Below are 16,037 nucleotides of genomic sequence, written 5' to 3'. Positions count from 1 at the left end.
AAATGTTGCCCATGTCTCTGGATCACTTTAAGCCGCCTGTAAGCCTCCCCCGCCGGATGAATCAGACTCGCTCTTACTCACATGCAGGAGCAGCACCGCTGCTAGGAAGCTCTGGCCCTGGCAATAGCCGATGTCTTCATCATACAGAGAGTATGTCTGGGTAAAGAAGAGAAAGAAACAAAGGGTTAAACACAAGCTAACGGATTACCACTTAGGCTGTATCCAAGGAGCCATTGCTAGATATTTTAACTAACTCATAATAAGTCAATCATGGGTTAATGTATTATTAATGATCTATATAGCGCCATCATATTCTGCAGCGCCGTACAAATGTGTAGTAAAACATTTAGCTAAACACTGTGATATTTCGCTATGAACACGTTTCCATCTTCCCATTCATTAAGCTTCAGCACAAAAAACAAATACATTTGAGTGTAACATATCGTTCAAAAACGCTTCAACAGCTTTGAATGAGCCGTGATAAGGTCTATGCATCGACAAGCCAGATAATCCCTGTATCCGCGTTTTAACCCAGGGCCATCAGAATTGTTTTGGAACTGTTATCAGCATCTGTACACGTGTTAAATAGTCAGCGGTCAATTATTATAATTATAACGCTTCCGTAATCCTTAAAACTCACGCTCTCAGGCCATTTCAAGTGAGGATTTATGACCCATAATTTATACAAGGACCTGGTGATTGTGTGTACACGGAGCTAAGGGTTGCTTAATCTCAAGAAACAATATACTATTTGGTAGGAAAACAGTGCTGGCCCTGTATTCACGTTATACTAATATCCCATGAAGGGGTGTAAAAGGAACATGTAGGGGGGAAAAACAAGAAACCATTGTGTAAGAATGAGATTTAGTTCCTCCCACCACTTTTTCTCTATGATATGCAGCTAGAAACACTCATCGCACTTAATATATCCTCTCTTTCTCTAATGGTTGCTCTATATGACTCATTGAAGGAGGCATGTTATAAGAAAGAAAGAAAAAAGTTTAGACCATCGGTTAAAATAAATCCTATAATGGAGAACAAAGTCACTTGTAACACTAATAGTTGCAGAAAGTTAAAGTCTGCAGAACCTTCCTATGGATTATCCAGAAATGCTTTTGTGTCACATGACAATTGCCACTGGCAAAAATATGAATGAAAAGGTTTTAAAGGGTTGGGATTCACTAGCGCTAGAGATGGTATTTCTAATGCTGCATGAGAAAAGTTGAGAAGTGTTGCCAGCTCCGTCACACACTTGGCAGACATCTGTCGGTGCTGTAATGTGCTCCGCGGGAGTCAGCGCTAGAAGACCTCGGCACTGGCAGTCTATCTGACCTCTGGCTGAGTATTGTCAGAGTTTCAGCCCTCAGCTGCTGGGCTCCACTGGAGTGGGGAGTTTGGAAAGCTTATGGATTTGTCACAATCATCTTAATTGGTAGGGCTGCACACACAAATATTTACGTGACTTTTCACGGTTGGTTAGACATGACATAGGTCAACTGTAGTGATGAATGAAACCTTTGTCATATGTTAAGCTCACATTACATGAAGCGGACTCTGTTAAACTGACCAGTTAATTCACAAAGAAGATATCAGATAACCCAGTGGGCTGGTCATAATTTCCCTGGTGGAAACGTATATCATCTACAGGCATATAGAACATGAAACCCACTGTGGTGTAACAGTTGCCGTTTTCAGTCACCCGCACAATGAGCCTCCTCGGATCAGGGTTCGGATGTCCCTCACACCATCTACTGAGGAACCCAAGCAGCTCCTTACCTCATTAAAAGCTAGAAACACTTATGGGCAGATTTTATAATGCATGATGTTCCACACCTGGAATATATAGCAGTCTGGTCGCCAATGTATATTTAAGAGTATTGAAGGCCTGCCACATCTTTCTGCCATTTACTTGCCAGCAAGTCAATGCCTGTATAAAGATGGCTCACCTTACAGAGTTTATAGAGCGAGTCCTGTCCTTCTCCTTCAGTGTCCTTGAAGTAATCGTGAGCTGGAAACGTGCGGTGGACATCTCTTTTGATCACGCTATCTTGGGCAGAATCCTAGCAAAGGAACACACAGAACAGCTGTTACCATCTTTTATTTGTAAAAGCCAAATAGAGTCTGCCTGATACACCATGCAATACCCAGTGGCCCTTAAATGATCTAGTACTTATTGAACCAATGATGGACACATTCATCGGCTTTATCCAGTGGAGTATTTTATTGTTCTGTACAGGAGGTGCGCATACTTCGACTTTAACAATTATGACTCAATCGTTGATGATGATTACAGTGGTATGTCTTCATACGCTATGATAATGAGCTCTAAAATATATGTTTATTATCAAGAGCACCCAGAAACGTCAGTCAGTCACCACTGGCATGGTTTATGGCAAAAGTCTTATCCTAGTTCGCTAACATCCTTGTCTACAGCCTCATTTCCGCACAAGATTTCTGCCCTCACCAACTACTAGTATATTCGGCTATACAGTCCACTGAAAATATGACTACTTTTTTGCGCAATTAAATAAAGAGAGGTTTAAAAAACAAAACAAACCAGAACACAACAGTCAGACTTAAATGGGAGCGGAGCTTTTAAGGGTTACAGAATGCTCTAATGTAACATTAACTATGCAAAAGCTGGCTGGTTAATAGCGGGAAATGCTTAGGGCAAAATATCAAACAAAGAAACTGATTTATGGCCACATTAAACAGGATGCCATAAAAGTATTAATGATCTCTAGAAAGACCTCCTTGGCCTTGGGAATGTGCACAAGTCTATTCTTTTTTGTTTGATAAATATGTACTTTTATCAAGCTTGTTTGAGCAGGGCCGTCCTTACCTGTTGTTTCTGTAAGTCGAATTGTTACGTTACATACTACTTGTTATGTCCCGTCTACCTATTGTACACCGCTATGGAATTTGATGGCGCTATATAAAACAATAAATAATATCAACATTCACCACTTCCATTGGATGGTGGTTACAGGTACCCACCACCCCTTCTGTAAAGAGCATATTACCCCCTTTGCCTTCTCTGCTCTAACTTTAACTCATCACTTGTTTTAGTGAAAATGTTTCTTTTTTAAAATATATTTATTCTCTGGCCTATCCGAAAGTTTTTATGCGAGTCGCCAACACCAATTGTGCTTCCAGAGATATTCCACGCCTACGGCTGAGGATAGTGGGAGTGGAAGCTCGAGAGCAGCAGCTCCCTAACAAAAGGGTGCCAGCTTTTTACATCACACCGGCGGGCAAGCAAGCCTTCCTACTGCATGTACAGAATATATTCCCGCTACATGTGTAAAATGAGAGCCATGTTACATGTATAAACGTAGATGTTATAAAACACCATTGCGCATATTTCTCTAAAAGCAGTCATTTGGGAACATCGCGCGTCTCGGCTGCAGCATCGGGACCTTTATTACCGTCGTTTTCAAGCTGAGGTGGCTCCGCATATATCCCCTGAGATATTGTTTCCATTTAACGGTTGCAACTGCTGTGCTGCAGCCTAGTTCCCAATAGAAGGTGTCAATTACTTGTTCCCGACATCCCGCGTGTTCGCCACGAGCGCTGCTGTATGCGATCTGTCTGCTTCGGCACTTGTTAGAACAAACTCAGCACCGAGTATTTTGCTTAAATGCCACCACTTCACGTTACTCTTTACATTGCCGGCCAACTGTTGACTCGTCGGATGGCGTTGGGCTCATCCAGGAGGGCTGGATAAGAATGATGGGAGCTGTAGTTACAGCTTTTTTTTGTATTCCTATGCTTTATTAAAAAATAAAAAAGGCAACTCCTTGGTTGGGGGCTGCCGTGATGCCCAACCGTCTGCTTCTCTCCGACATTTAACGGGTGTAGACACCATATGTAACCTGCGTCTTGGCTGAACCCCTCCAACAATACTTTTTTTTCTTTACTCCCCCATTAGAACAAAAAAAGAGGGCTGGCTTTACCATGCCAAAGGATGGCTAAGCATTATGGGAGCTGTAGTTTTATTGTTACCAGCCCAGCATTAACCATTGATAGGATTTGTTTTCGTGCTTGTGAGTCTGCCTCCGGAATCTATAAATGGCTGTCGTGAGTCATGCAAAGCTATGTCCAACTAGCCTTATAAGACCTATTATTTTGGTACATTACATAAAATACATAAAACGCTCAGGCAGCTGTGGAAATGTTTCTCGTTGAAAAGTTCATTGTGGCTGCATTATTAAAAGGGTGACAATAATGCTCTTGTGTGCTTTATAAATAGTAGCGCTAAAGCATTCCAGCTCTATAGCAAAAGCATAATTTTTTTTTATGCTCAAACCATTTAAAAAGACAGTACTGTTTAAATAAATAATCATCTTTTATAGCAAAGTACTGTATATTTAGATCATTTCACATACATATACAAATGTTATGGAATATTATTGACTGCGGAGCTGCATACCAAGCAAGTAGAGATCAGTGCATGCCAAGGCCATCTATACTGTGCAGCCATAGAGGGAGCTGTAGAGGATCTGTGCTGGAGGAGACCCCCCCAATACTAGATGCCACAGAGGAGTTCTCTTCCTGAATATAAGTGCAGGAAACGGGGGTTCAGGTACTATTCTGAGGGGGTACCAACCATGAAAACATCAATGAGTTGAACTCCACATGCTGACAGTGCTGCTGGGTCCCCATTTTCTGAGTGCACCTAAGACCCCTTTTCAACGTATTCATTGGGATGTGGAATTCATGGCTCTTGTACTCCGGACACATGTATACAATCAAATAAGGTGCTTCATAAACATGATAAGATATTATATAAGAACATCTTACACTTACTTGGCCAGCCTGTATTTTCAGACATACATTATATAAACATGCGGCTTTGATCTGATTCTGTGTGTTATAAAGTAACTCTTACGCAATTAATTAATAATATGGAATTCGGAGTCTAGGTTGTTTATGAAAGTGCTTCCTTAACAAACATGATCAATATTTCAGATATTTCTAATCCCATCCCTACTGCCACTTTATCATTTTTCCTTTTAACTCAATTGTTTCAACATGCAAAGAAGCTTCAAAAAGGACCTACCTCTGGAGCACCCCAGCTTCTTTTCACCAGCTAATTTGGCAATGTTCAGAGGACAAAACGGTCTATTAATTAGCAGCCCGGAGGGATTTATCTCCTGGCGAGGGGAACCTGCTGACTTCTCATTTACAAGCTCTGCCCCACACTGAGGCTTTGGGATGCCGAGGCCTCATTCTGCCATCATACGCCATTCATATTTCATGAGCAGAATCGTCTACGTTCAGCTTGCTTATAGCACTCGCCAGAAGCCCCGGTACCCGTCCATCAATCTCTGTATATTTTCACGCGTGGCCTTACTATCGTCCTTCTGAGTTTTTATATGTAAAAGTGCATTAAAAGGACCAGTGACTGCTGGTTGCCGATATATCGCAAGAGGTTAAATGAACCAATGAATGGACCGGGCGGTCCAGCAAGGGTTATCCACAAGAGGGGTTATTCTACTGGCACAGCCATGTTGAGTTTCCATACCTAACTTTTCCAAAATTCTGATAAGGGAGCAAGTTTTAGGGTTTTGTGTACTTTTTTCAGCCCCTGAGAAGGAGGAAAAAACGATCACAAAGACCTAGAACATACTGCTCATTTATCCTGGTCCAGATCGGTCCCTCCTGGTTCCCAAATGGAGCTTACCGAGGAGGTTTCCAGCTCCCAACATGCCTTTAGAGTCTCACTCAAACTCAGAACAGATGAGAATACTGGAGGTTTCTCTGAGCGGAGGAGTGATGTATGCAGTGACCGAGGGAGTCGGAACTGCCCAAAGTATTGATACACGCAAAAAAAGGAAAAGCTACGTTTCTGGATACACGGCTTTTATCATCATTAAAGTCAATTATTTCAACTACCGCCGGCTTGCGCTTTTGTTTTGCGTTTAGTTTGATTGCTTTATAAATATTTAGTGTAAAAAGTAATGAGCCAATTTAATTTATGGAAGCTGAGATTTGTGGCAAAAATCAGCATTACTATTTCAAATCCTTAAATCTGGTTGTTTCTTCATAAGCCATCCTTACAGGAACTTCAGCCATTGGGGAGGAATAACATAATGTGTAAGAGCAATCATAAATATAGGTCGTTTTCTAGTACTATACACTTAAGGTGGCTTTATGAATACATGGACTGTAACACATTTAGCTACTATTGATGATATATCTATAGCCTCCTTATATGAAATGAAGATAGACATCCCATATACTGCAGCGATCTGCCTGCAATATACCGTGTCAATACTAGTCATCGGTAAAAGTCTGCGGCAAACGATCACACTCCGGTGAAGTCTCACACACACTGCGGTCTAGGATTATGACATGGATGGATCGATCTGCCCAAGTTCTCCTTTTTCTCTCTTAAAGGCATACTCATTGTAAACCTTTCGGTTACCTATAGAAAGCATAACCACCAAACGTGCGACATGGCTGATTAACAAGAACCAAACGGGAAATTAGCCAAATGAGGATTCCAGGCGAGCTGTACAAAAAGAGGTGCCAGTGTGAGCCTTATTACCAGTTACTTGGCACAACCAGAGAGAAGAAATCACAGGCAGGTGGAAGAAAATCCACACGTCTTGTGGCAAACCTTTAAGGGGTAGTCTAATTAAAATTCAGTGTGCCCAAGTTGCCATGGCAGCAGAGCGGCATCGAACAATGCCGCACTTAGTGTCTGCGGCGGGAAACGCGCCCACCTGATGTGTGTATTGCCACGAACATAAACATGTAACCGCTTCTCTTTGGCCAAACCTGTGATATATAAAATATATTTATACCGCATGGTAAATGTATATTAACGACATAATCACATTCTTCAGTGACGTTCTATATATTTAGATGAGGCAAAAGAATCACTTCTGCGTCTCTCAAACGAACGCGATCAGTTTTCTTTTTCATAAATATATATTTTTTAATATTGCAGTGATTTTTTGTTCACTGCAATAAACACAAAAGGTCTAATTTCACTAATATATAACCCTTTATACAGTGTTGAGGAATATGACGTTGCTATATAAATAAATTATGAAAGTAATCTTACTATATATTATATACAGTACAGTATATATTAACGTATAAGTCACACTTTTCCATTAAATGTCAGGAAGAGTAATGGAGACCTTCCAAGAAACAGCGTTCTAAATATTAGGTGATGCTTATAGAGGATGCCAGCAAACGGTTAAGGTTTCTGAGGAGCCTGGGCGAGCTACTTGCGGATTCCCATCTAACATGGCAGTGCTGGTAGCGGAGGGGTTAATGGCAGCGGCTTCTTGATAAAGGAGCTGCCAAGCTTGGCGGCAGCTATAAATAGGCCCAAGTTTGCCATCTGCTTTTCTATTCCTGAGCTGGCAGCAGCTTCACGCTCCGCCGGTGCCTGCCCCCCTGTTTCTAGCTATCCGGCGGCAACAGCAAATAATAGAGCGAGCTGGAGATAATAAGGTGTTTGGCCGAGGTGCTGCAGATGCGATTAATTGACCTTTTAACTGTTCTGCTGCCAAAGGAGATCAATTTAACCAGGGGTTGTAAACAAACCACAAAACTGCTAAATATAGCGTACTGACTACTACAACACGGATACGACACTGAATTGTTGACCGTGTTTTATTAGCGTTCAGCTGAATACATGCCGTGATTAGCGCTTGCACTCACTGACTTATTATTACTATTTTACTACATATTCTGATTAAGTCTTCATTGGGTGCATGAACATAAAGCGTAAAACAAAATGTTATTTAAACATAGTTGGACTTTTCCTGGACCCCAAAAGCAACTAGCCCGGAATTGACACAATCTTGCGGGATGCCATACTATCAGCTTTTACCCATTACTCTCAGCCAGGCACAAGGGCTCAGCTGCCTAGATTGTGCAGGTTGGAGATGCTTTCTCATCAGATAACCATGGGGAGTTAGGCCGCTCCTATAAATACGTTAACGATCCTTGCAATAGGTAATGCTCCGGTTTTGCCTTTCTGGTTATAATACTGCCTTTCAGTGATGGGCGTTATACACATAACCGTCACATACATACGACTTCCACCAGTATGCACCCGAACGCACAAAGCTCAGTTAAAACAATAATACGATTATATGATTGTGTCAGGTTTGATGGATGTGCTCCCTGGGAGATAAATCAATCACATCTCGGTACCGGAATAAAAAGCTATCTCATGCTTTTCTGCTGTGCAAAGAAGACCTTGGTTTACAACGTGACCGCGAGAACCCTACAGAATCCTGAAAGTCGGGGTACAGCGATGGGTTAAAGTGTACGCGGCCACATTTAGTGGCTGGTAACAATGTTAGCCACGGCCATGAGAGCCGAGCCCAGCCCGATATAACCTTTCGCACAGAACCCTGAGCTCTGTGCATCCATTTATCAAATGTCTAATGTGGGTCACTGACCAGACTGCAAATCTATAGCAGCCACGACAGCCAAATCATACAGATATAATTCCCTCCATTCATCACGCCGGTGAGAATGTTTGCAGAGTATTACCTTGTCACCCTATTTATGTAAAGTGCGGGCTTCTCTGTGCAATATGTGAACGTATGCTGATGGTACAAAATAAGCACAGATGTAGATGGAAGGAAATCAAACTCCAGCCTTCTGCCAGGGGATTAAGCCGTGCCTTTCCCCATGTGGCTCGCTGTAAGTGGGGAGAATGTCTCTACACGCGGTTTGCGTCGGTTACTAATTCAATTAACTCCTTCAGCAGGGAATCCATTCCAACCTGAGCCAGAAGAGGCAACCTTAATGAACGGGCTTGGGTCCAAATCCATTTAATGAGGACAGAGTGGCATCATAATACTGTTTCACAGGTTTCTTTTATGATGCGTTTTAAAAATAAGTTCCCACCAAACTGCCACATAACCCATTGTGCATGTTATAGCTGCAGCATATCTAATTAACTCGCAGTAATTATGAAAACAAAAAACATAAAAGAAAATGAGCAATCAATCACAAACGGGACGGCCGTGTATCTCAGCCGTGTAAAAACTAAAGTGCTGGTAAAATTACAGAAGCGAGGTATGGAAGAGAACGGGTATAATTAAAACATGTCGTTCATTTTTTTCTTAGGCTAACCTTTGCTCAGTGATGTTCATGTTCGATTTTATTAGAGGTTTAGACGGCGTGTCCATCGGTGTCTCCGCTCTCGCGTGACTCTGGAGACCATCATTTGTGCACGGCTTGTGGAAATCAGTCTTTAGGGCTGAGAACTCATTTTTCGCAGGAATAAATTATTATTATATGGGATTAATTATATCAAGTCTATCTGCAGAATGGATTACAACCAAACCGTCCTCCAGACAGAAGCTACGCTTCCCTGCTCCACTCCTGAAATAAAATCGAGAAGCGCCCCGTCCATAAGCAAGAATCTATGTGAAAAATAATAATAATAGGTAATCTACGGACTCCCCCAGTAACTAGAGCAACGTTGCCAGGTCCCAGGCACTGGAATAAATGAGCATATAGCTTGTTATTTCCCTCTGTTGATTCAATTACCCGATTCCAATCCCATTCCTCTGGGTGATTTCTCTCCCACAAGACTTCCTACGCTCAGTATCCATCTCTGGTATATTACATATCCCTGTCCTTATCTCACAGTATTACCACATAAACTCTTGCCAACCCAACGCTATACAAGACAATATTGATCTTGTCTGTATGCTTCCTGAACATTAACCTATATTACAGTGGGGGCAGGGGGATAGGCTGTATAAAACGCATACAAATGATACTACTAAGAGGTTAGGGCATTTTTTGTTATGACCAATATTTGGTTGTGTAAAATAAGTAATTCTGGTAAAGGTAAGGTTTACATAGTATAGTATAGTACAGTATAAGCAAACACAAGGTCCTCTATTCACTAAAGAAGGAGTTTGAAGGAGAGTTGAACATGTCAGCTGTCTGATATCCAGTGGTATATTCCAAGCCTAGGGTGGCAGGTCTTGGGGGGGCAGCAGCGTAACAGGGAGCCACCTTGGGCAATCAGGCTCCCTGCAGCACCACTGCTGGTTGGGGAGTTAAAAAGGAGGTCGCTGATCTTCCAAGCTGCCCACCAACACTATGGAGGACTTTGCCGAGTAAGTATAGTCTCTGGGGTTCAGCGCCGAAGGTAAAAACAACCCTGCTGATTTCATTATACATTATCAAGCTGGCCCTGTGTAATGAATGAGTCTCCCTCATCGCTTACACATTAGGTCAGTCTTTCCATCTGTAGAAGCTTATCTTTTATAATCAAAATGTTTCTGCCTCCTTCAAACACATTTAGTGAATATATACAGAAGTCTTGTGTCAACCTAGATGTACATTCTATGGCTAGGTGGCTGAATACAGGACTATGGCATCAACAAAATGCTGAGAATATGAAAGCCATCATGATCAAGATGGGTGGTGTATGTCCAAATCTCTTTAAAATAAAATAACTAGCCAGTTTCCGAACAATAAAAGGGCTGCAAATTAGTCAATAATGAAAGGCAATCAACCATCAGGCTGCCAACTGTATATCCTTTTTGACTATTAAGATGTACCTTCGATCATATCTTCTTGCCCAAAATCTATAGCTCGGCTCCGTCTACACTGCCTGCCGATTCATGTACAAAGCTACTCATCATGTGCGCTATTTCTAAATGCACCAAACACAGTAGCAGAGATGCTCATTGCTTTTTATCTCTTAATTACCTTTCTCCCACACCATCTGAGGCTGCCTATTTTTACCCAGAGCTGTTCTCTCCAGCAAGACATCAATTACCTCAACCTGAAATAGATTTTACGCTCCCCTATTTATACAGCTTCCCTCCTTGCACATTAGAACGGAATAACAGACACTGCCAGGCAGAAATGCACACGTTATAATATTTAGTCGGAACTTATTTCCCTTTCATGACTCTCTTTATGGTCATATAACATGTATAAGGACTGCTTGAATAGCCATGCTGTTGCTTTAACCCTGCTAGTGCCAGAGGGAAAAGCACAGCAATGCATACTTTTGCAAAATGTAAAATTAGCCATATCTGCACTTCTATAAATAACCAAATATGCATAATATGCACAAAAAGAAATACAGTGACAACCAGAAGCTCCGAATATCTACAGAATATATAGTGCTCGAGAGAAAGACAACACAGACAGGATATGATTAAATATTCTAATACATACATATATACACACACACACACACACACATATATATATACATATATATATATATATATATATATATATATATATATATATATATATATATACACACACACACACATATATATATATATATACACACATATATATATATATCTATATATGTGTCTATATACAGAGATATGTGTCTATATATAGAGATATAAACATATACATATTTGCATGTGTCCTTTTTCTATCAGTCCATTGTAGTATGTATTGCAACCCAGTAAGGCACTGTGATACTAGTATATTTATACAGAATAGGTAGGTGCTTTAAAATGAAAGAATGTTATTATATAAATTGCTCTTTAATAACATAAGAAAACATTGAGAGCACTGGCATTCAGAACATCTGGAGACCAAGACCTGGAGACTTGATATCATGTTTTAAACCATAACATTTAAAAAAGGTAAAGCAAAAAATCCTAACAAGGCAGTTATTGTTAGCCAGCCTGAGATGACACGTTTCCCACCCGAAGGAACGACGAGCCGGCAGCTGCCTCCACACACACATGCAGTATTTAGGAAGCTTGATGGCTCAGTCTTTTACTGGAAGCGAGCTTGCAGTAAGCAGTGCATTATCATGCAGATGCGAGATTGTGATTGCTGCACTCAGCGGAGTCCTGCAGCGGCTCATGTTAGATTGCTGCTATTTTAAGCCGTCTCTTTAGTGTCTCGAGGCTCAAAGCAATTCAGCAATTCAAGTAACATGTTGTATACAAGTGTTTGGTCGCACAGGGAGGGGGTAGGGGAGAAACGGACGAGTCTGGATTTCTACATATGCCCCGTTATTTCAACTACAACGTGCTCTCATAGAAACATATAGTCTGGAAGGTTGAAGAAAAAAGAAAAAAACAACACAAATCCTTCAGACTCTTCAAGATCCATAACTGTACTGATCCAGAAAAAATAAATTCCTTTTGAACCACGTGTCAATTTTCATCCGAAAGTTAAAAAAAAAATAAAATGAATGCCCAGAACACGGACTTAATTACAATGTGTACCCCTGAATAGTCCTAATAGTCAAGTTGGTGGTCATCAGCTTTATAGTAAGTGCATTGCAGAGCTGTAAATGCTAAAATTAGAAAACTAATTTAAATCTGATTTAACTCCTCCCCATCAGCCTCTCCTGAAAGCAGGGCCAGTACCGCAGTATGCTTCTTGCACATGCTCAGTAGAACTCAAACAACGAGAGTAGCAGCCAGCCACAAATACACACATAAAAGCAAAAGTGTTGATTTGTGCTCTCAATGCAATCCATCCGAGAATGGTTGAGAGAATTTACAACCTTAAATAATATATTATGAGGATACAGTCAGGCTTCCAAAATTCAAATTAATATGAATATAAAAAGAGAGCAAAAAATATTCATAGAATAACACTAAGATTTCAGAGTTCTAGTGCTGTACAGTAATGCACTCGCATGTGTATAGCGATAAGCTGGCTCTTCATAATAAAGGTGTTTTTTATTCTTCCCCCAAGAACACTTAAAGGGATATGAATAGAAGAAATCAGTAAATTTATTATGTATAAAATATCTTTCATTGTAGCTTTCAGTATCCTGCATCCACTAGCAAAGATAGCACTAGCGAAGATTATATTTGTTGATTTCTTCTATTCTTATCCCTTAGAGTACCAGCCGTGGGGGATGAAGAACAAAACACCCTTTTGGATCTTTTGCTAGCATCAACACAATTGGCATTCATACTGGCTCGTGCTGGTGTTCCAGGGGTCCAGACAGAGCCCCCCACAACACGAGCAAAAAGCACTCCCAATTACTTCAATTGGAGACCTTTCATGGTGCTGATTGGCTGATTTAGAAGCCAACAGTTGGGCAAAAAAGGGGCACCATTGGTGGGGCTTTGAGCTGTAGCTTCTTCTAAAGATAAGCGATTAAAATGCATTTTCTGTTGGGCCTGCAAGGGGTCCTAGGCAAAATAAGCATTATCTTAATAGGAGCCTTTGCTTGCCTTTATCGGTCTTTATACGTGCTTTAATGTCCCACACGGTTTTAAGTGTTAAACAGGTTGGAAACTAAAAGCAGATTGTGGGTGCATCTATGCAGAAGATTGCTTCATCTGATGAGTCAGGCAGAAAGCTTCTTCTAAAATATGGGACTAATGAACGGATAATTTTGTTTGTGCTAAATTAATACATGTAATATAAATAATCATGATCTAGCTAACAGAAACCATTGTGGCAGTGAAAGAACTTGCTGGCAGCAGATTTGAGGGTTAACTGGATGAAATATCTAAGGAAGGAATCTCCAGTCCTAGAAGTAAATTGATCTGGAACCACATTGCACTGCAGCCCCTCAAGAGGTTAATACAGTATCTATCATGCCAAGATTGGGGGCTCCAGTCCTAACGGTGCATTTTCATTCCACAGCAACAAACACTCGTGGAAAGGCGGCTTCGCAGTCAAAGCGAAGCTCTCAAGACTCTGAAGATTTTGGTCCATCCACGAAGTATACTGAAGCTCATCACAGAGTCTCTTCTTCAATTCACATGTCTCGGTTTTGGGTAACAGACATTAAAGTCGTTATTTTAATCTGCCATGCACCGTTTAAATCATAATGAAATTGTAATTGTTTTGGAGATTTTTGCCTAGATTGTATGTGCTTTTTCTGTACTCTCCCGAAGCTGTGAAAAAGTAATTACAGCATTAAAGGAAACACAAAGAACTCTGCAGATAGGACAAGAGGAAGTGAATTTGCCAGCAATCAGTGTCAGTTATGATAATGCTATAACACCGATCTCCCTGACATTAATAGAGGCTATCATGCGGCAAATGAAGTATCTGTCTGCCCCTTGGGCTATAGGACCCTTTGCAGCTCTGATTTTCCTGCTCTTATGAAATCACCATGAAGAGAAAATTTTATCCACAGTACTTTATATAGAAAGCTTACATTAAGAAAATTCACAACTGTGCTACACAGTGAGATTTCACGTAGATCTGGAAACCATGTTTGATCAACAGGTTCTGCTGGGATCTTCTGCCGAGTCTTTCCCAATCACCCAGCTTACATCACTGTGATCTTTCGACGCAGTCCTGGGAGTCAACAAGTCTCTTTTGATTACCAAGCATTGCCGATTTGTTCTGATTTTGTTGGATGTGCTGTTTCCTTGTCTTTTGTCAGAAAAAAAAAATAGCATGAGATGTTCAAAGAAAAGGCAATCTTCCCAGGTGTAAAAGGAACATCATGTACAAAGCAATCGGAGCAAGAATGATAATAGGCAGCACACTTATTCCTCTATACAGAGTCGGCTAGTGGCTATTGAGGTGCTACCAAACTACAACTCCCACAATACATCCTGTCACTAAACAGGCATATAAGGCAACTCTGCAACTATAGATGTAAATATTACATTCCATCATTCAGTCCACTAAATAAATGTAGGGATGATTACAGAAATACTACATGCACATTGATCACCTGCCCTGTATGTATACAGAACGTCCACGGAGGTTTCTTGTCCTCAGGATCTGTGCAATTATCCTTAACTTATTATTCTACCTTCACTACAGCTATGATGTTGATTGGTACAATAGGATGAAGGGAGAGAACTTGAAAGTGATTAGACATGCAATTTTTGCCACCTTTGACCTTTTGTTTCCAGAGGTAAAACAGTCCTTTAGTTTCAAACTAAAAATCACTAATATGATTATTAATATATTACAGGTACAGGCAACGTTTAGTGCAGACTTAAGCACGGGAACAATGTAACACTATCAGGCCCCTGGGTCTTTCTAGAATTACATTGGAAATGTGCGGCTCTGTCCATGGTGCTGAACGGAGCAGCGCTCTAGTGGAATGCAAACAGTCGGACGGCTTCATTTGACAGCTCACCGAGGAATACTTCAATCGACTGCCTGTCAGAGGTGGAATTCCAGTAAGATACGCTTACATCTGCAGCCAAAGAAAGATCTCTTCTGGGTCAGCAGGTCAAAAAGTCCCAGCTGCAGCAATTCATAACTAGCATCATTAAACCAATTTCCGCCACAGTACCGCTCGCTCGCAGCATTTCCCTGCCTTGCCCCTCCGTCTGCTACGTTTTTAACCCAAGCTTTAAGTATGTGTCACTGCACTCTTCTATGGCACTTACTGGGTTACACGGGCATAGAGCATGTAGTTATTTCTAAGCTAACCATATGGGAGTACCGTGTATTTGCATGCCAAAGAAGCCAAATAAATCTAGCGTACTGTTTACTTATTCGCGCTTCAGTAAACGCTTACTGATTGGCCTGCCAATTACAACCGCACGCACACTCAGCAAAGCCGGCACGGAAAGACAGAAATATACAGAGGAAAAACATGACCGTAGCATCATCAAGGAGACATTATGTCTTGTAACACAAGGCTCGGCAGAATGATTAGCCCTACTAAATAAGGCATTAAACCAAGGAACATGGCGCGCGTGATGCAGACGTAAGGAAACGCGGTTCTTACGGTTCTGTAAGTGAAAGTCCGTGTCACTTACATACAGGATCCATGAAACAAGATGCACTTTTTATTCTTCACATCTCTGGAATTACGGATAACCGTTGTTTCTCTCGCTGTGGAATAATTCTAGGTCGGATGAGTTCAGGACAAGAGAGTAATTTACGGAGGCTCTGCCCACATGGCACACAGCTAAAGGAAACTAGTCCCCATCATTTAAACCAGGTATCCCAAAGTAACCACACTAATTGAAAAAAACTCTTTATAGTCAAATATATGTAAGCGATGGGTCCCCTTTCAAAGATATTTTTTGGTTTCCTCTTAGACCTCTGGAAATTTCATGCACGCCAGTGCTGGAGCTCACTGTCGGCGAGTAACTGTT

The 16,037-nt window shown here is 41.1% G+C and overlaps 1 protein-coding gene across 4 annotated transcripts in view; it reads right to left on the bottom strand.

The window, feature by feature from the left end:
- RABGAP1L (RAB GTPase activating protein 1 like) overlaps nucleotides 1–16,037 on the bottom strand; it is a 115,709-nt gene that overhangs the window by 48,565 nt on the left and 51,107 nt on the right. For all 4 annotated transcript variants that reach the window (XM_053468584.1, XM_053468582.1, XM_053468583.1 and 1 more), the window contains exons 15-16: nucleotides 1,947–2,060; nucleotides 82–156 (exon numbers count right to left, since the gene is read on the bottom strand). In XM_053468584.1, the coding sequence (XP_053324559.1) occupies nucleotides 82–156; nucleotides 1,947–2,060 (189 nt within the window). The remainder of the gene's footprint in view (nucleotides 1–81; nucleotides 157–1,946; nucleotides 2,061–16,037) is intronic.

Source organism: Spea bombifrons, chromosome 6 (assembly GCF_027358695.1).
Source record: "Spea bombifrons isolate aSpeBom1 chromosome 6, aSpeBom1.2.pri, whole genome shotgun sequence".
Taxonomy (NCBI): Eukaryota; Metazoa; Chordata; class Amphibia; order Anura; family Pelobatidae; genus Spea; species Spea bombifrons.
The sequence above is the reverse complement of the archived record's forward strand: the minus strand, read 5'-3'. Positions and strand labels throughout refer to the sequence as shown.